This window comes from Cucurbitaria berberidis, assembly GCF_010015615.1.
Source record: "Cucurbitaria berberidis CBS 394.84 unplaced genomic scaffold K460scaffold_2, whole genome shotgun sequence".
In the NCBI taxonomy this organism is placed as follows: Eukaryota; Fungi; Ascomycota; class Dothideomycetes; order Pleosporales; family Cucurbitariaceae; genus Cucurbitaria; species Cucurbitaria berberidis.
In genome coordinates this window covers 2,110,883-2,130,067 of record NW_024468936.1, presented here as the reverse complement: position 1 = coordinate 2,130,067, position 19,185 = coordinate 2,110,883, and the positions used below count along the sequence as shown (strand labels likewise).

The window sequence follows — 19,185 nt, the reverse complement described above, 5'->3', positions numbered from 1 at the left end:
AAAAAAATTATTTTTTAATATTTTTAACTTATTCTTTTGTATATTTGCTTTTTATACTTTTATAATTATACTAAACAATTAATTAGCTTTAGAGTATTATAAGTTTAGATTTTTTTTTTAAGCAATTCTGTTTTTTTTAAGCTTTAGCTAGTATGCCTTAGCCTAGTATATATAAAAATAAATCTAATATATGCATTTTTTGTATTTATAGGCGTTTGCTGTATATATTTTTAAATATACTAATTTATTTTATAATATTGCTTTTTTTTTATTTATTTTTTTTAACTAAGTATTCTATTTTTTTAGAACTTTAGTACTTATAAGCTTCCTTAATTTATATTAAAAATATTTAAATATTATTTGCTGCCTATTAAAATAAATATAAAAAAATTAGACTTAATTTTACTATATTTATATATTTGCCTTTTTGTTATTAGAGTAGCTACTAAAGTTATTACTATTTTTTTAGAAAATTTTAGACACTTTAAGACTTTTTTTACTAGACATTAATAATGCTAAAAAATAGTTTAAACTAGAAATATAGAAGTTAGTGCACTTGCAGACTATAACTATAATTTAGCTATTTATTTATATATTAGAATTTTTAAGCATATTATTTATAAAAGCTAATAAGAAACTTATTTTTACTTATTTTGCTTTTTTTTAATTAAATGTATAAATTTTTTTGTTATATAAGCAGGGGATATTAGTACTTTTAAGCTTTTGCTTTTAAAATATTAATGCTATTTTAGTATTATATTTTATCTCTTTTATATTAATAATAGAAATAAGTACTATTTTTTTTATTTTAATATTTTAGGTACTACAAAAAATAGCATAATATTTGCTAATATAAATTTAATATTTAAAACTAGTAGCAGGTAAGGCTTGTATATATGCTGCTTATATTTTTTAAGCTAAAGTAAAAATAAGTATTTAAGGCTATATTTTTAATCTTTCTAATTTTTAGATATAGAAACTGCAATATATTTTTTATAATAAATATAAAATAGCTATAAAGAATTACTCTAATAGCAAATAATACAAGAATTAGGGGTATAGGCAATTGTTTTTAAAATACTTAATATTTTTAAAAAACTTTACTAGCTTTTTTAGTTTTTTTAAAAAGTTTTAAGAAAAAATGCAGGCTTATTTATATTAAAATTTAAATTTTAGTTTTTAAGAATGCGCAGTACTTAAAAAGTATATAAAAAAATAATTATAATTTTAACTATTTTTGTTTTTAATATACTTTATATACATTAAGCCTTTTTCTAAAAATTGTTATTTATTTTAAATTATAAAATAAATACTTTTATTTACTTTTGCATTTTTATTATTTTTAAAATTCTTAATATAAAACTATATAATAAAAAAGTAATTTACTTTTAGAAATTATGCAGCACGCTAGTACTTATTTAGGACTAGCTTTTTACTAGTAAGCGCGAGGAGGCGCGGCCAGAGTCTTACCCTTGCCCCCCCAATTCTGCTTACATAGTTCAACGGATCCACCCCAACTCCATGCTCCGCTTTTTGTGGTTGTGGGACAAACTTTACTTCGACCTCTTTATAACTCGACCCATCTCTATTATGCAGCGCAAATCGCCCATAGCGTATAAGAGACTTCACAATGAGTTCGATATCCTTATTACATGTTCCGTATAAGTCGAAATGTCCGGCTCCATTCGAGCACCCCGCAATTACTCGGCAATATCCTTTCCTATCCACGGGGCGGAAAGTGGAAACAGGGCTGTTCCTTTGCGTACTCAGCAGCGGATGCTACCTTGTAATGCCACCACAGCTTATCAAAGTCGCGCAAAGGACTGACCCAAAAGGCGGCCCAAAGGCGGCAGAAATACGGCCTGTTCCTCACATAGGCTGGCATCTCCTTGGCCGCAACCTTGTACCGGTAGCACAATTTGCAGGTGCAGCCACACGCACTAAACCTGGAAATTTCCCGCCCCGCATCCTCCAATGCAGCACACATGCCAATTTCGTGTCCCGGTGAGCGGCTACCCATTCACGGAGAAATTTAACAGTACAATACCCCGTCCTGCCCAGCAGTCAGCAAGGGAGTGTCATCTTTATTTTCCTACGGGCCCGGTAATTCCCGCCTGTTTTGCTTCTATACACAGGCCTACAGTACGACCACGGTGCTCTCCCGTGTGATCCAGTCTACCAATATTGAAATCAACCCTCACATTAAGTATTATTGGGGCCATACAATATGCGCATCTCTCCAATTGCTACGCTTGGCTTCACACCAGCAGGCATTTGGGCACAGGATGTCTTCGAGCCGCCGAACTTCAATGTCACCCAGGCTTTGTTAGACCATGGAGTGAATGTCTCAGTCATACCTGACGTCGCGGGATTAGCGGGACGGTCTCTTTCTAGTGGTTGTTCTCTTGCTGTAAGTCTGACGTGTGTCTGTCGCAGATACTACCCCATCCATGGCCATGTTACTTTGTTCCGCCCCAGCGCTAACCCACTCCAGTGCAAGTCGCTCAATCTCACGTTCGGGAACACCAAAGTCGAATACCAAGGAGATCCCGCATATGACGCCGTGATCAGGTACTTCTGGTCGTCGCAACAACAAGAGCCAAAACCACACTGCGTCTTCAAGCCTGAAAAAGCAGCCGACGTCTCTATAGTAGTACTACTCTCTCGTCTCACACAATGTCGTTTCGCCGTAAGAAGTGGAGGCCATGCTGCATTCGCCGGTGCTTCGAGTGCTGATGGCGGTATCACCGTCAGCTTTGAAAAGATGAAGCAGATTAGTCTCTCCGAGGACAAAAAGGTCGCTTCTATCGAACCTGGAAACCTCTGGTTCGATATATACACCACGCTGGATAAAGACCACCTTGCCGTAGTAGGAGGTCGCGTCTCCGGTATAGGCATTGGAGGCCTGACAACGGGCGGTGGCATCTCCTACTTCACAAATCAGTACGGGTGGGCATGCGACAACGTCGCTTCTTTCGACATCGTTACCGCATCTGGCCTCATTGTTAACGCGTCCCCATCTTCTCACCCAGATCTCTACTGGGCCCTCAGAGGTGGTGGCAATAACTTGGGTATTGTGACAAACTTTAATCTAAGAACCTTCGCCCACGGCCCGCAAATGTTCGGTGGCCAGCGTCGGTTCTTCAACGCCTCCTTCCCTGCTGCCATTAATGCGTTCGTCAACCTTGGCGTCAATGCAGCGGACGACCCTAAAGCTGCGCAATTTCTTGCAATTACCATGAACGCAGCATCGGGAACAAAAGTCGCCATCGCAGAACTCGAATATGCAGATCCTGTCCTTGACGCACCCATATTTGAAGAGTACAGGAATATTCCCGCGTTTGCTGACACCACCAAACTTGATACCTTGGCCTACTTCACTCAGCAACTCAACAACAGTAATCCCAAGGGCTACCGTGAAACTTTCTGGACCGCATCATCCAAGCTCGACAGAGAGATGGTCGAATTCGTCTTCAACGCCTCGTTTGACGAATTCGCAAAGCTACGCGACGTTGCTGGCATTATTCCCGCAAACACCTTGCAAATAATCTCCGTCCCAACACTTAAGCAAATGCAAAAGAACGGGGGGAACACCTTAGGCCTCACACCTTCAGATGGGCCTGTTTTTCTCATAAATCTGAGTACAAGATGGGACAAAAAAGAGGATGATGCACGCGTGTTGAGGGCGAATGCGAACATAGTGCAGAAGATGCTAGATGAGGCGAAGAGAAGGAACATGGTGAACGATTTCTTGTATATGAACTATGCATCCCAGTTCCAGGATGTGATTGGCAGCTATGGCGAGGATTCTCACAGGCTGAGGCACGTAGCGAGGCAGTATGACCCTACTGAGGTGTTTCAGAGACTGCAGCCAGGATATTTCAAGCTAAACGGGGCGCCGGATAAGAAGTGGCTGCAGTAGGCTTATTCCTCCCGTCATCATCAACCTCACCCGAGTATGGCCATTTGTAGTTATGTACCGATTTCTATATTCTAGATGCCGAAGAAAGCAATATCCATGTCTGGGTGCTGAGGTACAGTATGGCCAACACCTTGAGCGCTGTATCCTACTAGCTGTGCTGTTGTTGTAGTGCCATCGCCATAGATAGTCTGCGTATACCCGCTCTGGGGGGTATTGGTCTTGTCCACCTTTGCAGTAAGAGCCAACACATCCGACCACTGTTTCAGCTGCTCCGCATCTATTTTAATCAAGTCAGCATCATACAGATATGTTATTACTGAATAAGATATTTGTGAAAGAACTTACAGTTGGGGTATCGCAGTGTGTTATCGGAAGTTCCGTGGAAACTACATCAGGCAGTATTAGCTTGACAGGCACCATTGTGGCATAATGGGGAATAAAACGCACATCTGCATCCTGGTTCGAGAGCCGGTATATCCCGGGTAGTATCCGCGTACCAAATCACCCCACTCTTTCGCGGTATGTGTGAGCTGCCCATTTGCGCACGAGTTGGACCAGCCTGGCGGGTCCTGGGTGGCGGTCGAGCCTGAGACGGCGAAGCACCCATCTGGAACCCCGGAGTACACGGAAGCTGCCTTGAACACATCTGGGTAGGCACCAGCTAACACGTTGGCCATCCTTTTGGCGCCGGGAATTAGCTATTATACCTGATGGAGATGATAGTGAAGAGAAACTCACATGGCACCTGAGCTGGTTCCAACAACATAAGTCCTGTTCGCATCACCACCGTAGTTGTCTACCGCATATTTGACCATGTTCGCAATTGTTTGACTGTCGCCGCCGCCGTCGTGCTTCAGAGCTGCAATAGATTTTCATCAGCAATGCTCCACATTAACCTCGCACTCTGCATTCTAGGGGTTAAGGTAGAAGGCGACCTACTCGCTTGTGAAGCCACATCAAAGCAGCCACCTCCGGATTTCGAATTAGGATAGATTAAAATGATACCGTGCTTATCGGCCTGCGGCATCAATTGTGACTCGCTGGAGTATCCCGAGGCAGAACCTTGGCAGTGGTGTACTGCCACGATGATGGGTGCCGGCTTCGTGAGAGTCTTTGGTACGTAGGAGTACATTTTCACCGCCGTGGGACTGCTTTTGAAGTCGGTGACCTGTTTGAGCTGGGCATGACCAAGAGTGGCAAGCGCCGCAAGCGCCGAGAGTGTCAGAAACTGCATTCTGTCAAATGCCCGTGTACGGTCGGTTTGGAAGATGAATCAAAATCAAGATTTCCTACGGAAGAGCAGGGCGCAACATATAAGGGCTACATCCGTTCCTCCGCCCACGGGGTCATAGCTCACACTGCTTTCTAATTTGAATACATCATTGCTATTCTTCCAGTGCTCATTTAGAATATGAATGAACTCCACGTGAACCTTCTATAACCCGGCTATATTTGACTCCCACTAGACATGGTTATAGTATACGGGGTCGAGCTACAAGCGAGAGATCTCAGGCAATGGCTAGTTCATGCCCGTGGTTGCGATAGGTTATAGTAGCCACTAAAGCTAGCGGGTTAAAATAACGTTTACAATGCCGAAGGGCTTGAAATTACGATAGGTTATTAGAGGTACGGCAAAAGATGAAAAGTTGACAAGCGCGTTACTCTATCTGACGTTGAGCCATGGGTGATATCATCGCAAATGCCGACAGCACCCAATATACCGGCTCTATTCCCCGCAATTAGCCCCTGTATTGCATGCCACCCTATATTAAGTATGATCATCGCAATTGGTTCGTACGGAACCAGCAAAATAGAATGTCATGTTTGATTGACATGAGCATGATTTAAGCCTTGCAGCTCCTATAGAAGCCTTCTCTTCGTGTTGAACCCCCACACTTACTCTTTGTCGCAATACCGAGGTAAATTCTTCCAGGCGTCACTTGACTGATCTGCACTGAACTCTTCAAATTGATAATTCTCCACAGTATCACTCTGCTGGTCATGCACCCACATTTTCCGCAAACAAATCAATACGAGAGTTTTAGGGATGCGCTCTCCCCGCTCCATGGTCCTCTTACTCCCTACCGTAGGCAAATCGTTCCTCGCCCACGTCACCGCGACATCGAAACACAGCCATTATTTTAGAAGCTCCCTTAGAATCGGCGCGTCGTGGTTTTGCATTGGACTGTAAAGGGTGACTTATTTCTCGCGGGGTTGGAATTGCAGGCATGCATGTGATCGGAGCTTGAGTACTTTTCTTGACTTAAAACCACGGTAGGCTGTTTATGAGCTCTGTATCACAATAAACTTGACAATAATAACAGTTTTGATACCTAAAATGACAACTGACTGTGGTCCCTAATATCCTCGTATTCGGCCCTGGAATTGTTCCAAAACGCCACAACTCCACTGCTCTAGACCATGAACCACTAGAAGCCCCCGGCTCCTCTAACCCTCTGAATAGCTCCCTTGATTCCCTTGGCCCAAGCGAAAGACCCAGGATCCTTCCCAATTGCACCCTTGGCCTCCTTTCCATCAACGTCTCTCCATACTCCATCCACTTGCGATACCTTCCCATACAGATGAGTATTCTGATTCCTTCTTATTCCATTGAGCCAAGCATTACAGATGAGGGGAGAGTCGATCATGACGTTTGTTTCCTGCGAATGGTACCAGGATTGCGTGTCTTGGTTACCATTGCCTTGAATGCCAAGGTGAGAGTCCACGATCATTAATTTGACTGGGATTCAATATTAGCTTCAAAGGAGTATCCCAATAGGGAGGGAAAAAGCGCTTACTATGACAGCTTCGCTTCTTGAACTTATTGTGAATGGGCTGTATCTGGTCTTTCCCTACGTAAAAGTGCACATGCAGGAATTGCCGATCGTGCTCTGATAGATCGCAATACAGCTTGTGTGAAATCATTTCGTTTGTTCCCCCTTGGAAGGGCAGCATTTCGCCGGCATCGTTGTAACCGAGGCAGACGTAGTATGTTACCTTGATACCTCGTCTTATGGCGCCCAAAAGTTCCGGTAGTAGCGCTTCAGCATTCAGGTTGGGTGTTTGGATGAAGATGGTTTTCTGTGCATACCGGATGGCTGATAACCAGGCTTCATTCTGAGGAGTGTTCACACAAGAGTGATTGGGCGCGCCCCAAGGCTTGCGGTTAACTAGGGCTATGGGAAACTCTTGATGCGGGGCGTGGGGAATAAAAGGTGCATAGTCGTCTTCTGGAGCACATTCCGGGGCAGTGGGTTTGATATCGATATGAGTTGCCTCGTCTACACATCCTGTTAGCTTGATAATGGAGATATTTCCAGATAAAATGGTGCTCACTGAGATGCTTGGCAACGCGATCCATCCTCCTCTCGTCACGGCGGGGCGTCAATGTTGATTGCATCCTTGCAATTTCCGTTGCAATGTCTACATCAAAATGTGGATCCTGACCCGTGTGCTGTGACTGTCGTCCCATGGCATCATGTTCCCCGTTCGTCTCGTGCGCCCCGTTCACCTCTCCTGGAACCATCCCATCATGCAAAACTGGCATCTTCAGCCGCCCTTCCGCATCAAACAAGGCAGAAAACCTCGCATCTGTAAACGTTGGGAAGTCTTTCTCGGCGGCCAGGTTACCAGCCAACGGCAATGGTGGCACCAACGCCTTGTCCCAGCTCAGCAAACACAAGTCATAGAAGGAATCCACGATTTTGCCTTCCAACTGCGTGGCCATCTCGCAGTTGTCATTACTTTGGATATTATTCGAGTTGATGATTGCAATCCGCCGATCCACAACCATGAACTTGCAATGAAATGTGCCCAGCATGGGCCGGTGGTAGTTCATGACCTGGAGATCCACATGCGGAATTTCCAGAGGATGCGGCAGGTTCACTGCTTTTCCGGTGTACTCGTCTTCTAGCACAACGGTATGATTGTCGACGACCTGCTTAATGTGTCCACGGTCATACATTATCTTCACCACCGCCTTCTCGCCTGTCCCCTTTCTGCCTACGCGTCGCGACAGCTCGCGGATGGCGTCAGTGATGAGGAGGGAGCTGTCGCTATTCATCCAGAAATTGGTCGCCAGGAAAACTTCACGTTCGGCACGTGCAATGAGATTCGACATATGACGGCATATGTCGACGATGCTGCCAATGATGGTCAGGGGTATTACGCCGTTGCTGCCCATCAGGCTGGGTGAAACGCAGCCGTTCAGCGGGTCGTGCTCGAGGCTTAAGAGAGCGTCGTGATAGCATTGGAGAAAGAGGTCGCTCGGGCGTTGAGGCCCAAAGTTTCCACATTCGTAGGCGCGCTGAAGATCTTCGCTAGTTGGGGCAATGCGCTCGCGGGATGGTTTGGGAGAGGAAACAGAGACGCCTTCTGTACCATAGAGCTTTGCAGCAATCTTTCCAGGTGCGGTGGTTTGTGCCAGGGCATATTCAGATGCAATAGACTTTGGCGAGGTGCAGAGACTGTAGACCTTGGGGGAAATTCTGGGTGGCATCGTTCTGCGGTGAACCCACGGTTGCAGGTGCCAGAGGTAAAAGAGGGAGACGAGAAGGATTGTGACGGAGATGGTGATGAGGTAGGCTGTCGAGCTCATTGTCGCGGCCGAGTTGTGGAAATATGGCTGACAAGTCCTGCATACGCGTTGCGGGCTTCGAAGCCGACCAGTTCCAAGGTTCTAGCAGCCGCTAGTCATGACGCGTTCTGCCACCAAGCCGGCGAGACTCGCAACACCACTACTTCTCCGCACACTCCATGGCCAGCCTTTGTCTGAATCGGTTGGAACGGAAGCGCAATGACGTTTATACGACCTAATTTGGGTGCAACCCCTGCGCCGTTCGTAAAGCTTGTCGAGGCTTGTCGAGGCTTGGTAATGCTCAGCAAAGCTTATTCCCGTCTCTCAGCACGTCATTGGCTCATCCCCGGGAGTGGCCCACCCGCCTTTGCCGGCTGTCAAACCGGTTTGCTGGCAGACGGCTAAGGATAACGGGCCTTTCGAAGTTTTCGATTCTAGCCCTTTTGGAAGGGTTTGGAAGAAACGTACTGCGATACCTATACTTTACTTTACCTTATCTGCACCCTATACCGCATACTAACAAAGGATACATGGCGCCCGCTGCAATTGGTATCTTCATCCACCCCGCAGCAGCAAAAAGCGCCATAATTGCACCTGAATTTGCTGTTAGAGCGACGAACTCGCTTTCATCATTAGTAAATATATTGTCTAGGAGTTCCGTACTCCGGGCAACGTGCTCCTCGAACGTCTCTCTCCAGTTGGGTTGCCACTGCTCATCTTGTTCCGCGAAGCCGTCTTCGATTTTGAAGATAGGATACGCACTTGCAATCCAGGACCAGGTGCTTCATTGCTCGCAAGTATATACACCGAACCGTTCGCGCAGCTCTTTGATAATCGGTACGGTTCTGGGTACATCATTCAGATATTGAGCAAAAGAGAGATTCGTGGTGCGCAAACAGCGTCGCAAGAGACTTGAGTAGATGGACTGGGGAGGATGCATCTCATCAAGCCATGTTGTGGCGTCGTCGCTAGGGAGTTTCGCCCATCCTAATAGGAACTAATTTCATGATCAATTCTTTAGTCGCAATTGGTATACTAGTCGCACCTGAAGAGATGCTTCTAATGACACCTATAAGTGCGCTAGATTGCACACGAAGAGATTAACACAAATATTAATGGAATAGTGCACCGAAATAATTAGAATGAGATTTCAAGAAGACTCTTACTATATGTGTTGGAACTCACAACCAAGTCCATATTTGCGCGTGGAGATCAGGCCTATCCTTGCACCAAAATCGTATGGAATTTCAATTCCTAGCTATTTCAGGGATATGTGGATGACCTTTTGCTTCCAGTTGGCTGGAACCCCTTCTCCGTCCATCAATCCATGGACGTAAGATTCCCCTATAAGCGTACTATGATTACTAGTTCCACCTGGATTGAGTCTTATTGAAAATGGTGTGTCTCCTCCTAACAGTATGACCATGGCGTCACCAGGAAGTATGGACGACGGGCCTAGTCCCATACGGCCACCCGTTGTAATAAAAAACCTCCTAAGAGCCGTCGCCCCGAGAAAGGATTGGTGAAATAACCTGATATCATCCGGATTGGATTTGGGAGAATTATTGTAATCGTTCTCATCATTGTGTCCCTTCTTGCTTTTGGGCGGTTGAAGCTGAAGCCAACTCCACCAGTCTTCTGGCAGACTTGGAACATCAGAGTCTCTAAGCCTTCTGAAAACTGTTCCGACAATATTGGGATCAAGCTTCTGCTGCTTGGACTTTTCAGAAGGGTGGAACCCAATACAGTCGTTGACGGTCGTTCTCCAGAATGCCTCCTCCCAGGACTGCTTCCTAGTATAGATGCGGTCCGTTTTATTCCCCAACTCAGCCATTTGGCGCCATACGTTAACAACGGTGATGATATCCACCCAGGTATCCGTTGCCTCAAACATGGCCGGCCCGATGCAAGCGACTGTATCAACTGGTATGAATCCATCGACAACCAAAACATCTCCTTTTCGCTCAACATTAGCAACAGTATGAAGTGACGCACAGAATAAACTCGTGCGATTGATCCTGCTTTCTTGACTTGCATACCATCGCTCTGAGCTGCTACTTCGAACAACCCAAGATGGTACATCGGGTACATCCGTTCTTGTAGTTCCCATCAACCCTTGCAAGGAAAGAGAACCTTTAAGTTCGCTGAGGCTCGCGCGCATGAATACTTCTCTTGGTCCTAGAGTGTAGTCAGGGAGTAAAGGGTCTCTCATGTACCAATTCGTAGTAAGCCCAAGTAGTCCATACACCTTATCGCGAATGTCTGTTGCGTCTCGTTGAAGAGTTTGAGATACGACTTGTGACAAGGAAATTCGCTTATTCTGTGCCCTCAAACCCCTCAGGAGCTCTATGTCATCGTAAACTACCCTTCTTAACTTGGTGATTATCTTTTCCTCTACAAGTGGCCGTGTGTTGAGCAAGTCCTCGCAGCAGAACTGGTCATGTGTTTGCGAGCTTATGGTTGCCCGCGCAAGCATATCCCAAGGAGCGGTGGTATGATTGTATATAACCGTTGCCTTGCGAGCAAGGGCTGTTTCCTGAAGGACCCAAACCCTCGTCCACCAAGGGACGGAGTTAAGTGTCTCCAAAGCGCGGACAACCGCCGGCCAAGGTTTCCGGGCCTGCAACCTTTTCCCTTCAACATCGAAGAAAGGCATCTCATTGAGATGCTTGTCACCAGCGCGGAGTCGTATGAAAACGAATGCTCCAAGTATATCTTCTCCATAGTTCTTCTCCTCCCTCTGATTTTGATACCATTCGAAATAGGCGTTCACAAGTTCCACATCCGTATCATCTCCAGTCCACTGATATATTCTAGGCTGTTCACTAGGAGCTTGGGATTCTCCACCATAACCAAGCCAAATGAGCACCTCTTCCGCGGAGCTGTATATGTCTCCCATGAGTTGCACTTGCTGGCATCGCTCGTTGAGATCAGCCTGGTTGATACACGCAGCATCTGCCCATACAGCCCGTGTTTCTCCTGAATCGCGCATTCGTTGGAGGCCCGCGAATAGGTTCTTTGTTGTTGCAAACGATTGGTCGTTGACCGTGATAGGTCTCTTTTGTCGGGAATCGCCCCATACATATGAGATAGCCTTGAACCTGGGTCGCTTATCCAATGATACTGTCTGTAAATGGCACTCGATGGCATCGTTCCATTCACCTGGATGCAGACATAGTAGGCGTATTTCTCTAAGAGAGGGGTTCAGTTGCAGATACATTTTCCAGGTAAGTGCCAAGTATTGATATATGTCGGAAAGCTAACGTGAAAGGGGCTACTTGATGAACTCTGGGCTTGATTTCAGGAAATTTTTATCTCAGCTAAGGCTGCGGGGTTTTATCAACTGGCGTCGTTTCAGCCAACCAATTGTCGTGAAATATCCACATGCTACCATTTGCTATCAGCTGCGCCCAAAGGCAGGAAAAACTGAATGCGGAAGATAAAGAACATCACCCCCGCAATTATTTTTAGAACTATTTTTTGCTGCATCACACAGGTATACCGCGTGCAGTTCTTCTATCGCTTACCAGATTCTCGGAAGGCTGCCAACGCGCCCTGAAAAGCTCCCTTGCCGAGGATAGCAACTCTGATAAGCTCCCCTTCTGAATAACTCAAGGAGTTACTTTCGCGATTCCTCTCCATCTTTGATATTGAGCTTTATCTGGATACCTTGAATCTGATATCTTAAAAGTCTAGATAGGAGCGTGGAGTTATAGAAAACTTGACTGGAAGGAAGACAAAGGCGTACAATTTGTATTGGCCTAAATGTACGGTACGATACCTATGAGACTCTAGGATATAGCACTGGCAACAATCCCTCCTTGGCTCTACCCCAATAAATAGCAATAGCGTAAGAAAGAAGGAAATAACGCCTAAGAAAACAGTCTTAGACCAGCTAAGTGCAACTCTTGCACCTTGATCCTCTTCACCACTCGCAGTATGCCACCGCAACATGATCTATTGATGGTATCAATCCCGACTTCGTACACTGTTTCGTCGTCTTCGTCGTTCTCATGTTGTCTGAATAACATTGGATACCAACATCCTTAAGATTCTGACCATCCTTATCCTTGCACCAAAGCATACCGGGATTGTCTGTTCCGTCGTTCTTGTAATCGCAAACGCGCCCAAACAGGTTATCGAAGTGGAACGTCCCTGTGGGCCACGGAGGAATGCCATCCTTGTTCATACCCACCTGCGAGGTGAAATGCCAACTGTCTTTCTGATCATGGCATAGCATGGCCTCGCCCTTTTTTCCGGGAAAGAAGAGCCAGTCGTATCCCTCGCCTATTTCGTCAAGGGACTTCTGGAAAATGATGGAGAGCGCGTTGGTCTTCACAACAGCCGGTGGAGGTGGAGGCGGCGAACTTTTTGGTGGGGGTTCTAATTCAGGATAATCATCGTTCATTGTCGCGTCTTTAAATTCTTTATCGCACAGCTCTGTCCAGAAAAGTTCCTGCGCGTACCAACGGTACTGGTCAGCATTGTTTGTCGGTTCGTTTGCTGGATTGTCCTTGAAGCTGCGCGTGTTCTTTGGCCCGTAACCGGCTAAGCCGTAGTCTTGTATATATTTGCCTGTGGCGGGTATGCATAGTGTTTCAACGTGCCTTGAAGAAATTTAGAAGAGAAAGAGTTTTGTTTGGGGAAAGATAATTTACATCATCTCGTGTAATATGACACCGTCTAAAGTTGCCATCCAGCCGCTTGCTGTATCGCCCAGTTTATCACAACCCGTCTTTGTGTACAGAGGGTAGATGTATGCCGCATCGCAGAGCCTGATAACGAACTTAGGTGGGGTGATGTTGATTTTGGCTGTAAAGGCTACTGTTCCATATTCATCGCATTTTGCTTCATGTTTTGGTACGGGCCTGTTAGTAATGATGATATCTGACATGAACGCTGCTCCGCCGTTTGGGTCTTCTTTTTCGCCTTCGCCCACGAGCATGCTGAAGATCTTGTCGACTTTCCCCTGGTCTTCATCGTTGAAGTAATGCTTGAAGATTCGTGGCCATCTGTTTGGGTCGATGTTTTTGTGGTACACCATGTTTGCTAGGAGTATCATGCCTACCCACGCCTCCCCGGCTTTTTCGCGCTGCTCCTGTGCGTTGGGGAGACTGTAATCCCACTCGAAGGCAGGTGCCGCTCTCTTAATTCTGACTCTGTTAGGACTTGCTCAGACGATCTTAAACTTCCCGCGCTCGCATGCTACCTCTGATCGGCTATTTCAGCATATAACAACACTATTTCCGCTACCGCCTCAACAATCTAACCGTTCAATCATTTGCATTCAGCTATCCAGGAAGAACAATGGAGAAAACATGAGATTGAAAGAAGAGAGCAGGCTTACAAAGGTGGTGTTTGGACTCCGCGCTCCACGGTTGGCAGTGCAGCCGACCACCCAGCGAAGGTAACGGCCGCTACGGCGGCGTACTGCAAGATTCGAGAATACATGACAGACTAAGGAGGCTAATGCTGAAGGTGGGATATTGATCCAAAGAGCTGTTGGAGAGATGGTGTTGATTGAATTCCAGGTGTTAAAGAGCTGATCGATGTTCATCGACCAGTGTTCGATGCTTCAACAAATGGTGGCCGACGTCTTCATATAGGAACTGAGAATGGTCTGTGCCATCTCCATGAATACATCAGAATCCAATCTCGGCGCATATACACTACGTCCAGCTCCAACTGTTTCAATTCCTCAGGATGGCGCAGGCCCCGATCTCTAACCTTCGTCATGCGTTCCCTCCACCAACTGCATACGGCGTTGGTAGAGGGAGCATATACCTTGCAACTCCAGCAGTCTGGTTTAGAGTACTTGTAAACAGCCCCTGACATCCCGAAAACTGATATTTCCTGCCACCACACGTTGCTGTTAACCTATAATGCTCTCGTGGTGGCAAAAATTACAGCAAAGACTGCCCAAAACCCAATGTTCTTAGCCCAGGCCACTGGGTTGTTGTGCTATATCAATGTCACAACGAGGTCATCGATAGATCAGACTACTGATTCCCACGAACTCTCTTCGTATGTTTCAACCGGCTCGATGCCTACTACGCCGCGTCTTCTGGCCCCCAACGCCGCAGGGCGCAGGCAGGGCGCCAAGGACCTCGAGCTACAAAATATCCTTGGCATCTCATGCGGCGTAGGAGTGTATGGAATCCAAGGAGAATAGCTGCCTATCCTGTGCCAAAGATGGCTGTTTCATGTTTGCCCCATGCGTCGTTGGGTGGCGCAGTCTATACCTCCACGCGGAGCAACCAGTGGTCACAGCTTTTTTGACATAGGTGCATCGCAGTCTTGCATTGTAATTACGCCTATTTTGCGTTGAACTCATGCTACTCAGAACGTGGGTCTTGCAGGGACTCCACATCTGGGTAGAAACAGCGCGGTCCTTCAGAAATCCTGAACTTTGCTTTATAAAGGCTCTACCTAAGCGTGTCATCACATAGTCGGACATGATGCCATGGGATAAATGGGACAAGTGTTGAAGCATGTGGGTGCTTGGGCGTTGTTTACTCGTTAATGTTCTTACTTGAGCTGAAATGTATATCCCAATTTGCGCTAAAACGTTATAGCAAAGACCAACGACACTCCTCCACTCCGGATGTTCTCTCTTCATGGCCAGTTCAGACTACCATCGCGATCCGGCCTCTTCACCTCAAATCTACTTGTCTCCTTCAACTCAAAGTCGATCACCTCATCCTTGATAATTGGCATTAAATTTGACCTCCTCAAATCTAGTATCTCTCCCAGGTCCCCCACCATCCACTTTTTTATGCGCGCCTCCTTACTAACGCTAATCTCGTACACCTCTCCATCTAAAAGCGCATGAACCAACGGCCATTTAAGCGTCGCGAACCGCTCATTTGATCCACTCTCCATCTCAGCAATAGTCCTCATTCGACCTTCGCCACTTATGGGTTCGATTGTAGCATCTAGAGTGTGAGGTTGACCCGGATGTAGTGTAAGCCAACCCTCTTTGTTCCTTTCCGTTGGTAGACCATCTTCATTTGTGCTCATGTAATGTACAAAGACTCTCGATCCAATTTGCTTCTCCCCGGTGCGAATGTTTGTGAACACTAAGCCAGGGTCACCGAGAGGAGTAACAAAAAAGTGTTCTTCGCGTCTTCGGAACGTAATGGGTTGGTGGTAATGCAGCTTCAGAATGACGGTTATCGGGAAAGGCGTGTCGAGGGATAGGTCGAATGTGGGGATGGGAGTCGAGATGCAAATGGAGATCGATGGAAGGGTTGATGGAGATTGAGATGAGTGTATAGTGGGTATACCCGTAGCCATCATGAGGTTTCCACCGTGATAGATATGAACCTGTGGACAATCGAGAGATGATTCTACCGAAAAGAAGTTGCATAAGCAGAAGAAAGCGCGAAGAGAAACGTTAAAACACGACGACACTGATGTGGCAACACCCTCACCACTAGCTTGCCCCGCATTCAACATCGCCCATCCCGAAATAGAACTGCAGCCACACCAACATCCTACAAGCAAATAGATCCATAATTTCTATGCAGAAAAAGCTAATCTCCTCACAGCCAACGAGTCTGGGTTTTACAGAACACCCGCAAGGGCCCGAATAAGAAGACGGCTGTACCATAAAACTCAACGGTAGGCCCAAGAGCTCCTCAAGGCTGGCTCCCTCGAAGTGAAACACCTAGTTCAAGGCATACATCAAGGCATACATCAAGGCAGACATCATCGACCGGACTCTTTGCCACTCAAGGCTTGCGGCGTCAGGCGTAAATCAAGACATTCCCAGGGAGGCACAGCAACACGTCATACGATGCAACAAGCTTACAGTAGGTACGAAGGAGACCTTATACTTGCTACACTGATTTGATAGTGAAAGCGCCCATTGTTGGAGCATTAACCTATAGGAATTGTTTTCGTATGGCTGGCTTGCATGATGTGGCAATGAAGCAACCGTGACGTAAATATATGTAGGCCTGCTGTGCCGCAATAAATACCTATAATCTTGGCGAAGCAACGGGAGGCACGTGAGAAACAGCGAGGTTGACGAAATTCCTCACGTTCACAATTGTACAATCTTACTCAGTCAAAAATAGATCCATTCAAAAAAATACGTCGAACAAGTGTGAACTGTTCATAATGCATAATGCCTTTTGGTACCTAAGCTAACACATGACCGAATGCGGCCCTTCTTTGGCACAAGTTGAAATTGTAACCTCTGTCCTATTTGTTATTGTAGCAACATCACAAAGGATGAACTCTTCGCTTCCTGCTCCCTCAGAGGGGCCACGAATATGCGCGGCTTAGTGGACACCGCTACCGAGCGGGAAAGAACCTTCTCTTGTTCCGTATCTTGGCTTCAGCGCGTATAATGACCGTGGATGACTGTTAGAGTTCGCTGTATAGCCCTTTGGTGTCTTCTCAGCGTAGTACTTGAGAAGAGGTCCAAGTGTAGGTATGGAAGCCACGATTATGCCAAGATTGGTCTCGACCGTTGACCACAAGATCAGGTTCGCCGAGTCGAGGTAGTTGGCGAGATTCTTGACCGTTCGAATGCGAATGACATGGATGATTGTGATGAATGTACCTAGGGCTAGAAGACCCAGCAAAGCAACCTTCTTTCGCTTTTGATCATGACTGCGGAGCAGCACCGGGAACGGTAGAAGCATACTGAGAGTATGAGCTCATGTCTTAGACGGCGGATGGGTCACTTACACCGTGATATCGAACAGGATCATAAGGGATGCCATGCTGGTGTAAAACGGGACAGCAGGCAGGCATCTACCCCAAGTGATCCTAGGGTCCCATTGCTTTACAGCCTTTTGTCGCATTAGCGGCTGATGTCCAAAGTTTCGAGTCACGACTTGCCGGTTGACATAAGTTGCTCTGAACGAGGAGAAATGAAAGATGGAACAACACGCAAGCGATGATGAATGCTATCGTAGTAGTGCGTGCAGCGCCTTTGGTCATGAATCGAAGGTACATCAATAGTAGACTGATCTTGAAGCCAAGAATACTTGAAGTGTAGCTGTGGAGATTAGTAGCTGCAGTTCAATCCACCGTGCTGAGAAACCTCAACTCACAACGGTGCACCCTTATACTGAACCTAATTTTTCTTAGTGGATCTCTCGCACAAGACATTCAGGAGTCACTCTTACCAGTCCAAAGTTGTAGACATTCTCTTTCGGCATATCCACTAAGTGCTTCAAGCCAAGACCCCATTTGGTTTCTTAAAACATGAGATGGCTTTTGGCATTTAGCAACAGGTGGGATTAACTTACGGACGACGGAAACAGCAGTGAAGCCGCAAGCCGCTATCCTTTGCCAGTATCAGTCGCAATACCTCGTGAACTCTCGCAGTGCTTGCTCACCCAGGTAAAGATTAGGACGTGGTCATCTGTGAGATGTAGGTTATTCGCCGTGTACGAGAAAAGTTCGACTCGAGAGATACATACCAGCTCCGATCGCCTTGAGCATCCAGCCACTAATGTAGAAGCGCAGCAATAAAACCACAAGGGATAACGCAGTGAATACGATTGCCACCGCTGAGATATGCGGCCCAGCATTTGCAACATGGTCCGTGTATTATAATTCCAACCCATGGCGCTATAGTAAGCTCACTGGGGGTACATTTGCTCGAGGTACGCAAGATCGCTGGCGAGCCGTTTTCCAAAACAGGGAACAAGAACTGCTGTTGACCACCTACCGGGCGTTTGAACGTCAGCTCGTATCCTTGTAGCTTTCCCTCCCACCAGAGGGCCTAGATAGTTTGATAGCTTGAAACTCTAATTTGCCCTTTACACATGGGAATGCGAGCTGACACCTAAGAGGATTTTCAAAGCGCCTACGCCCTAGTTGACCTATCGCTGGTTCTGTGAAAGTACTTTGAGTGCGACACCCTGTATGATCACATATGCTGGCCATAGACCCTGTTGAGAGTCGGGACGGGATCTTGTTCGCGAATTTTGAGGCATATTTTGCTTATTCGACTGATTGGCGCCCATGCATGGTTTACCAACTCAAAAAAAGGTCGGGTTTCAACCAGATGCGAAGCAACCGCAGGCTCCAGTCTCTAGGGACACAGAAAAATAATAAGGTAGCTGATACTGCAGCTTGGGTCCCACAGTTTTTGAGTGAATTGCTCATCAACGGTCGGAACTTTGGTTAACGTGGTTTGTTGCGTGGAAGGCCAGCGCTGAGGAAGGGTTTGAGGTGCAACGCTACCCGTATTGTACAAGGCGGAACAGCAACAGCTGTGCCGTGCCGTGTGGCGTAATTCTTCCAGACCTGCTGGTCTGTGCAGGTACTGGTCTAAACGAGATGTTAAGCCGGGCCGTCCCTGGTCCTCCGGAGTACCTTCCAGATAGAGACAGCCTGGAGCCGGGTGCTGAGAACGATTTTTGTTTGTTGCAGGTGCCTCTTGCACTCTGGAGTGGTAATATGATCAATTGGTAGAATTAATACTGTGACCCGGGTTACAACTGGGCGTCCCTTCAAGTTACGGTTGGATTTCCAAGCGGGGCGTGAGCGGCAAGCCACAACGCTCAAATACCAGTACGTCGGACCAGATGCACAATCTCATAACGACCGGAGATTGATTCGTCCTAGGTCGATACTAGCCCGGTCGCCATGCGCAGGCCAGGGACGTGAAAGGATTCTCTTATATGTACCAGGCTGGAGTCGCGCGGATATTGCAGTGTAA

The 19,185-nt window shown here is 46.5% G+C and overlaps 7 protein-coding genes across 7 annotated transcripts; 1 reads left to right on the top strand and 6 right to left on the bottom strand.

Annotated features, from left to right (window-relative positions):
• Window positions 1-2,227: 2,227 nt before the first annotated feature.
• On the top strand, window positions 2,228-3,922 carry K460DRAFT_280745 (FAD-binding domain-containing protein; the record flags this gene model as incomplete). Its single annotated transcript, XM_040928427.1, has 2 exons — window positions 2,228-2,410; window positions 2,495-3,922. The coding sequence occupies 2 exons, from the start codon at window positions 2,228-2,230 to the stop codon at window positions 3,920-3,922; spliced, it is 1,611 nt and encodes a 536-aa protein (XP_040790246.1).
• Window positions 3,923-3,993: 71 nt separating this feature from the next.
• On the bottom strand, window positions 3,994-5,054 carry K460DRAFT_278793 (carbohydrate esterase family 1 protein; the record flags this gene model as incomplete). The annotated part of the gene is made up of 5 exons (XM_040928284.1): window positions 3,994-4,199; window positions 4,268-4,308; window positions 4,370-4,600; window positions 4,661-4,781; window positions 4,862-5,054. 5 exons carry the CDS (start codon window positions 5,052-5,054, stop codon window positions 3,994-3,996), a joined length of 792 nt encoding a protein of 263 aa, XP_040790245.1.
• Window positions 5,055-6,216: 1,162 nt separating this feature from the next.
• K460DRAFT_307125 (IQ calmodulin-binding motif protein) lies at window positions 6,217-8,629 on the bottom strand. The gene is made up of 3 exons (XM_040930057.1): window positions 7,259-8,629; window positions 6,721-7,203; window positions 6,217-6,662 (listed from the first exon to the last, which is right to left on the bottom strand). Exons 1-3 carry the CDS (start codon window positions 8,517-8,519, stop codon window positions 6,352-6,354), a joined length of 2,055 nt encoding a protein of 684 aa, XP_040790244.1. The 5' UTR covers window positions 8,520-8,629; the 3' UTR covers window positions 6,217-6,351.
• A 1,127-nt stretch (window positions 8,630-9,756) lies between these two features.
• On the bottom strand, window positions 9,757-11,723 carry K460DRAFT_426459 (uncharacterized protein; the record flags this gene model as incomplete). Its single annotated transcript, XM_040938252.1, has 1 exon — window positions 9,757-11,723. Exon 1 carries the CDS (start codon window positions 11,716-11,718, stop codon window positions 9,757-9,759), a length of 1,962 nt encoding a protein of 653 aa, XP_040790243.1. The 5' UTR covers window positions 11,719-11,723.
• Window positions 11,724-12,266: 543 nt separating this feature from the next.
• K460DRAFT_426456 (uncharacterized protein) lies at window positions 12,267-13,949 on the bottom strand (the record flags this gene model as incomplete). The annotated part of the gene is made up of 3 exons (XM_040938251.1): window positions 12,267-13,105; window positions 13,157-13,657; window positions 13,846-13,949. 3 exons carry the CDS (start codon window positions 13,947-13,949, stop codon window positions 12,424-12,426), a joined length of 1,287 nt encoding a protein of 428 aa, XP_040790242.1. The 3' UTR covers window positions 12,267-12,423.
• Window positions 13,950-14,991: 1,042 nt separating this feature from the next.
• On the bottom strand, window positions 14,992-15,871 carry K460DRAFT_363729 (uncharacterized protein). The gene has a single exon (XM_040932872.1). The coding sequence runs from the start codon at window positions 15,792-15,794 to the stop codon at window positions 15,114-15,116; it is 681 nt and encodes a 226-aa protein (XP_040790241.1). The 5' UTR covers window positions 15,795-15,871; the 3' UTR covers window positions 14,992-15,113.
• Window positions 15,872-16,648: 777 nt separating this feature from the next.
• Window positions 16,649-17,674, bottom strand: K460DRAFT_384006 (uncharacterized protein; the record flags this gene model as incomplete). Its single annotated transcript, XM_040935477.1, has 5 exons — window positions 16,649-16,759; window positions 16,796-17,153; window positions 17,199-17,302; window positions 17,352-17,527; window positions 17,623-17,674. 5 exons carry the CDS (start codon window positions 17,672-17,674, stop codon window positions 16,649-16,651), a joined length of 801 nt encoding a protein of 266 aa, XP_040790240.1.
• Between the last annotated feature and the right edge of the window lie 1,511 nt (window positions 17,675-19,185).

Coding starts and splice junctions, on each gene's coding strand:
- K460DRAFT_307125 (XM_040930057.1), bottom strand. CDS start 8,519: ATGAGCTCGACAGCCTACCTCATCACCATCTCCGTCACAATCCTTCTC. Junction 7,204..7,258: donor TCGCGTTGCCAAGCATCTCA/GTGAGCACCATT, acceptor CAGGATGTGTAG/ACGAGGCAACTCATATCGAT. Junction 6,663..6,720: donor CAAGAAGCGAAGCTGTCATA/GTAAGCGCTTTT, acceptor ATTGAATCCCAG/TCAAATTAATGATCGTGGAC.
- K460DRAFT_363729 (XM_040932872.1), bottom strand. CDS start 15,794: ATGGCTACGGGTATACCCACTATACACTCATCTCAATCTCCATCAACC.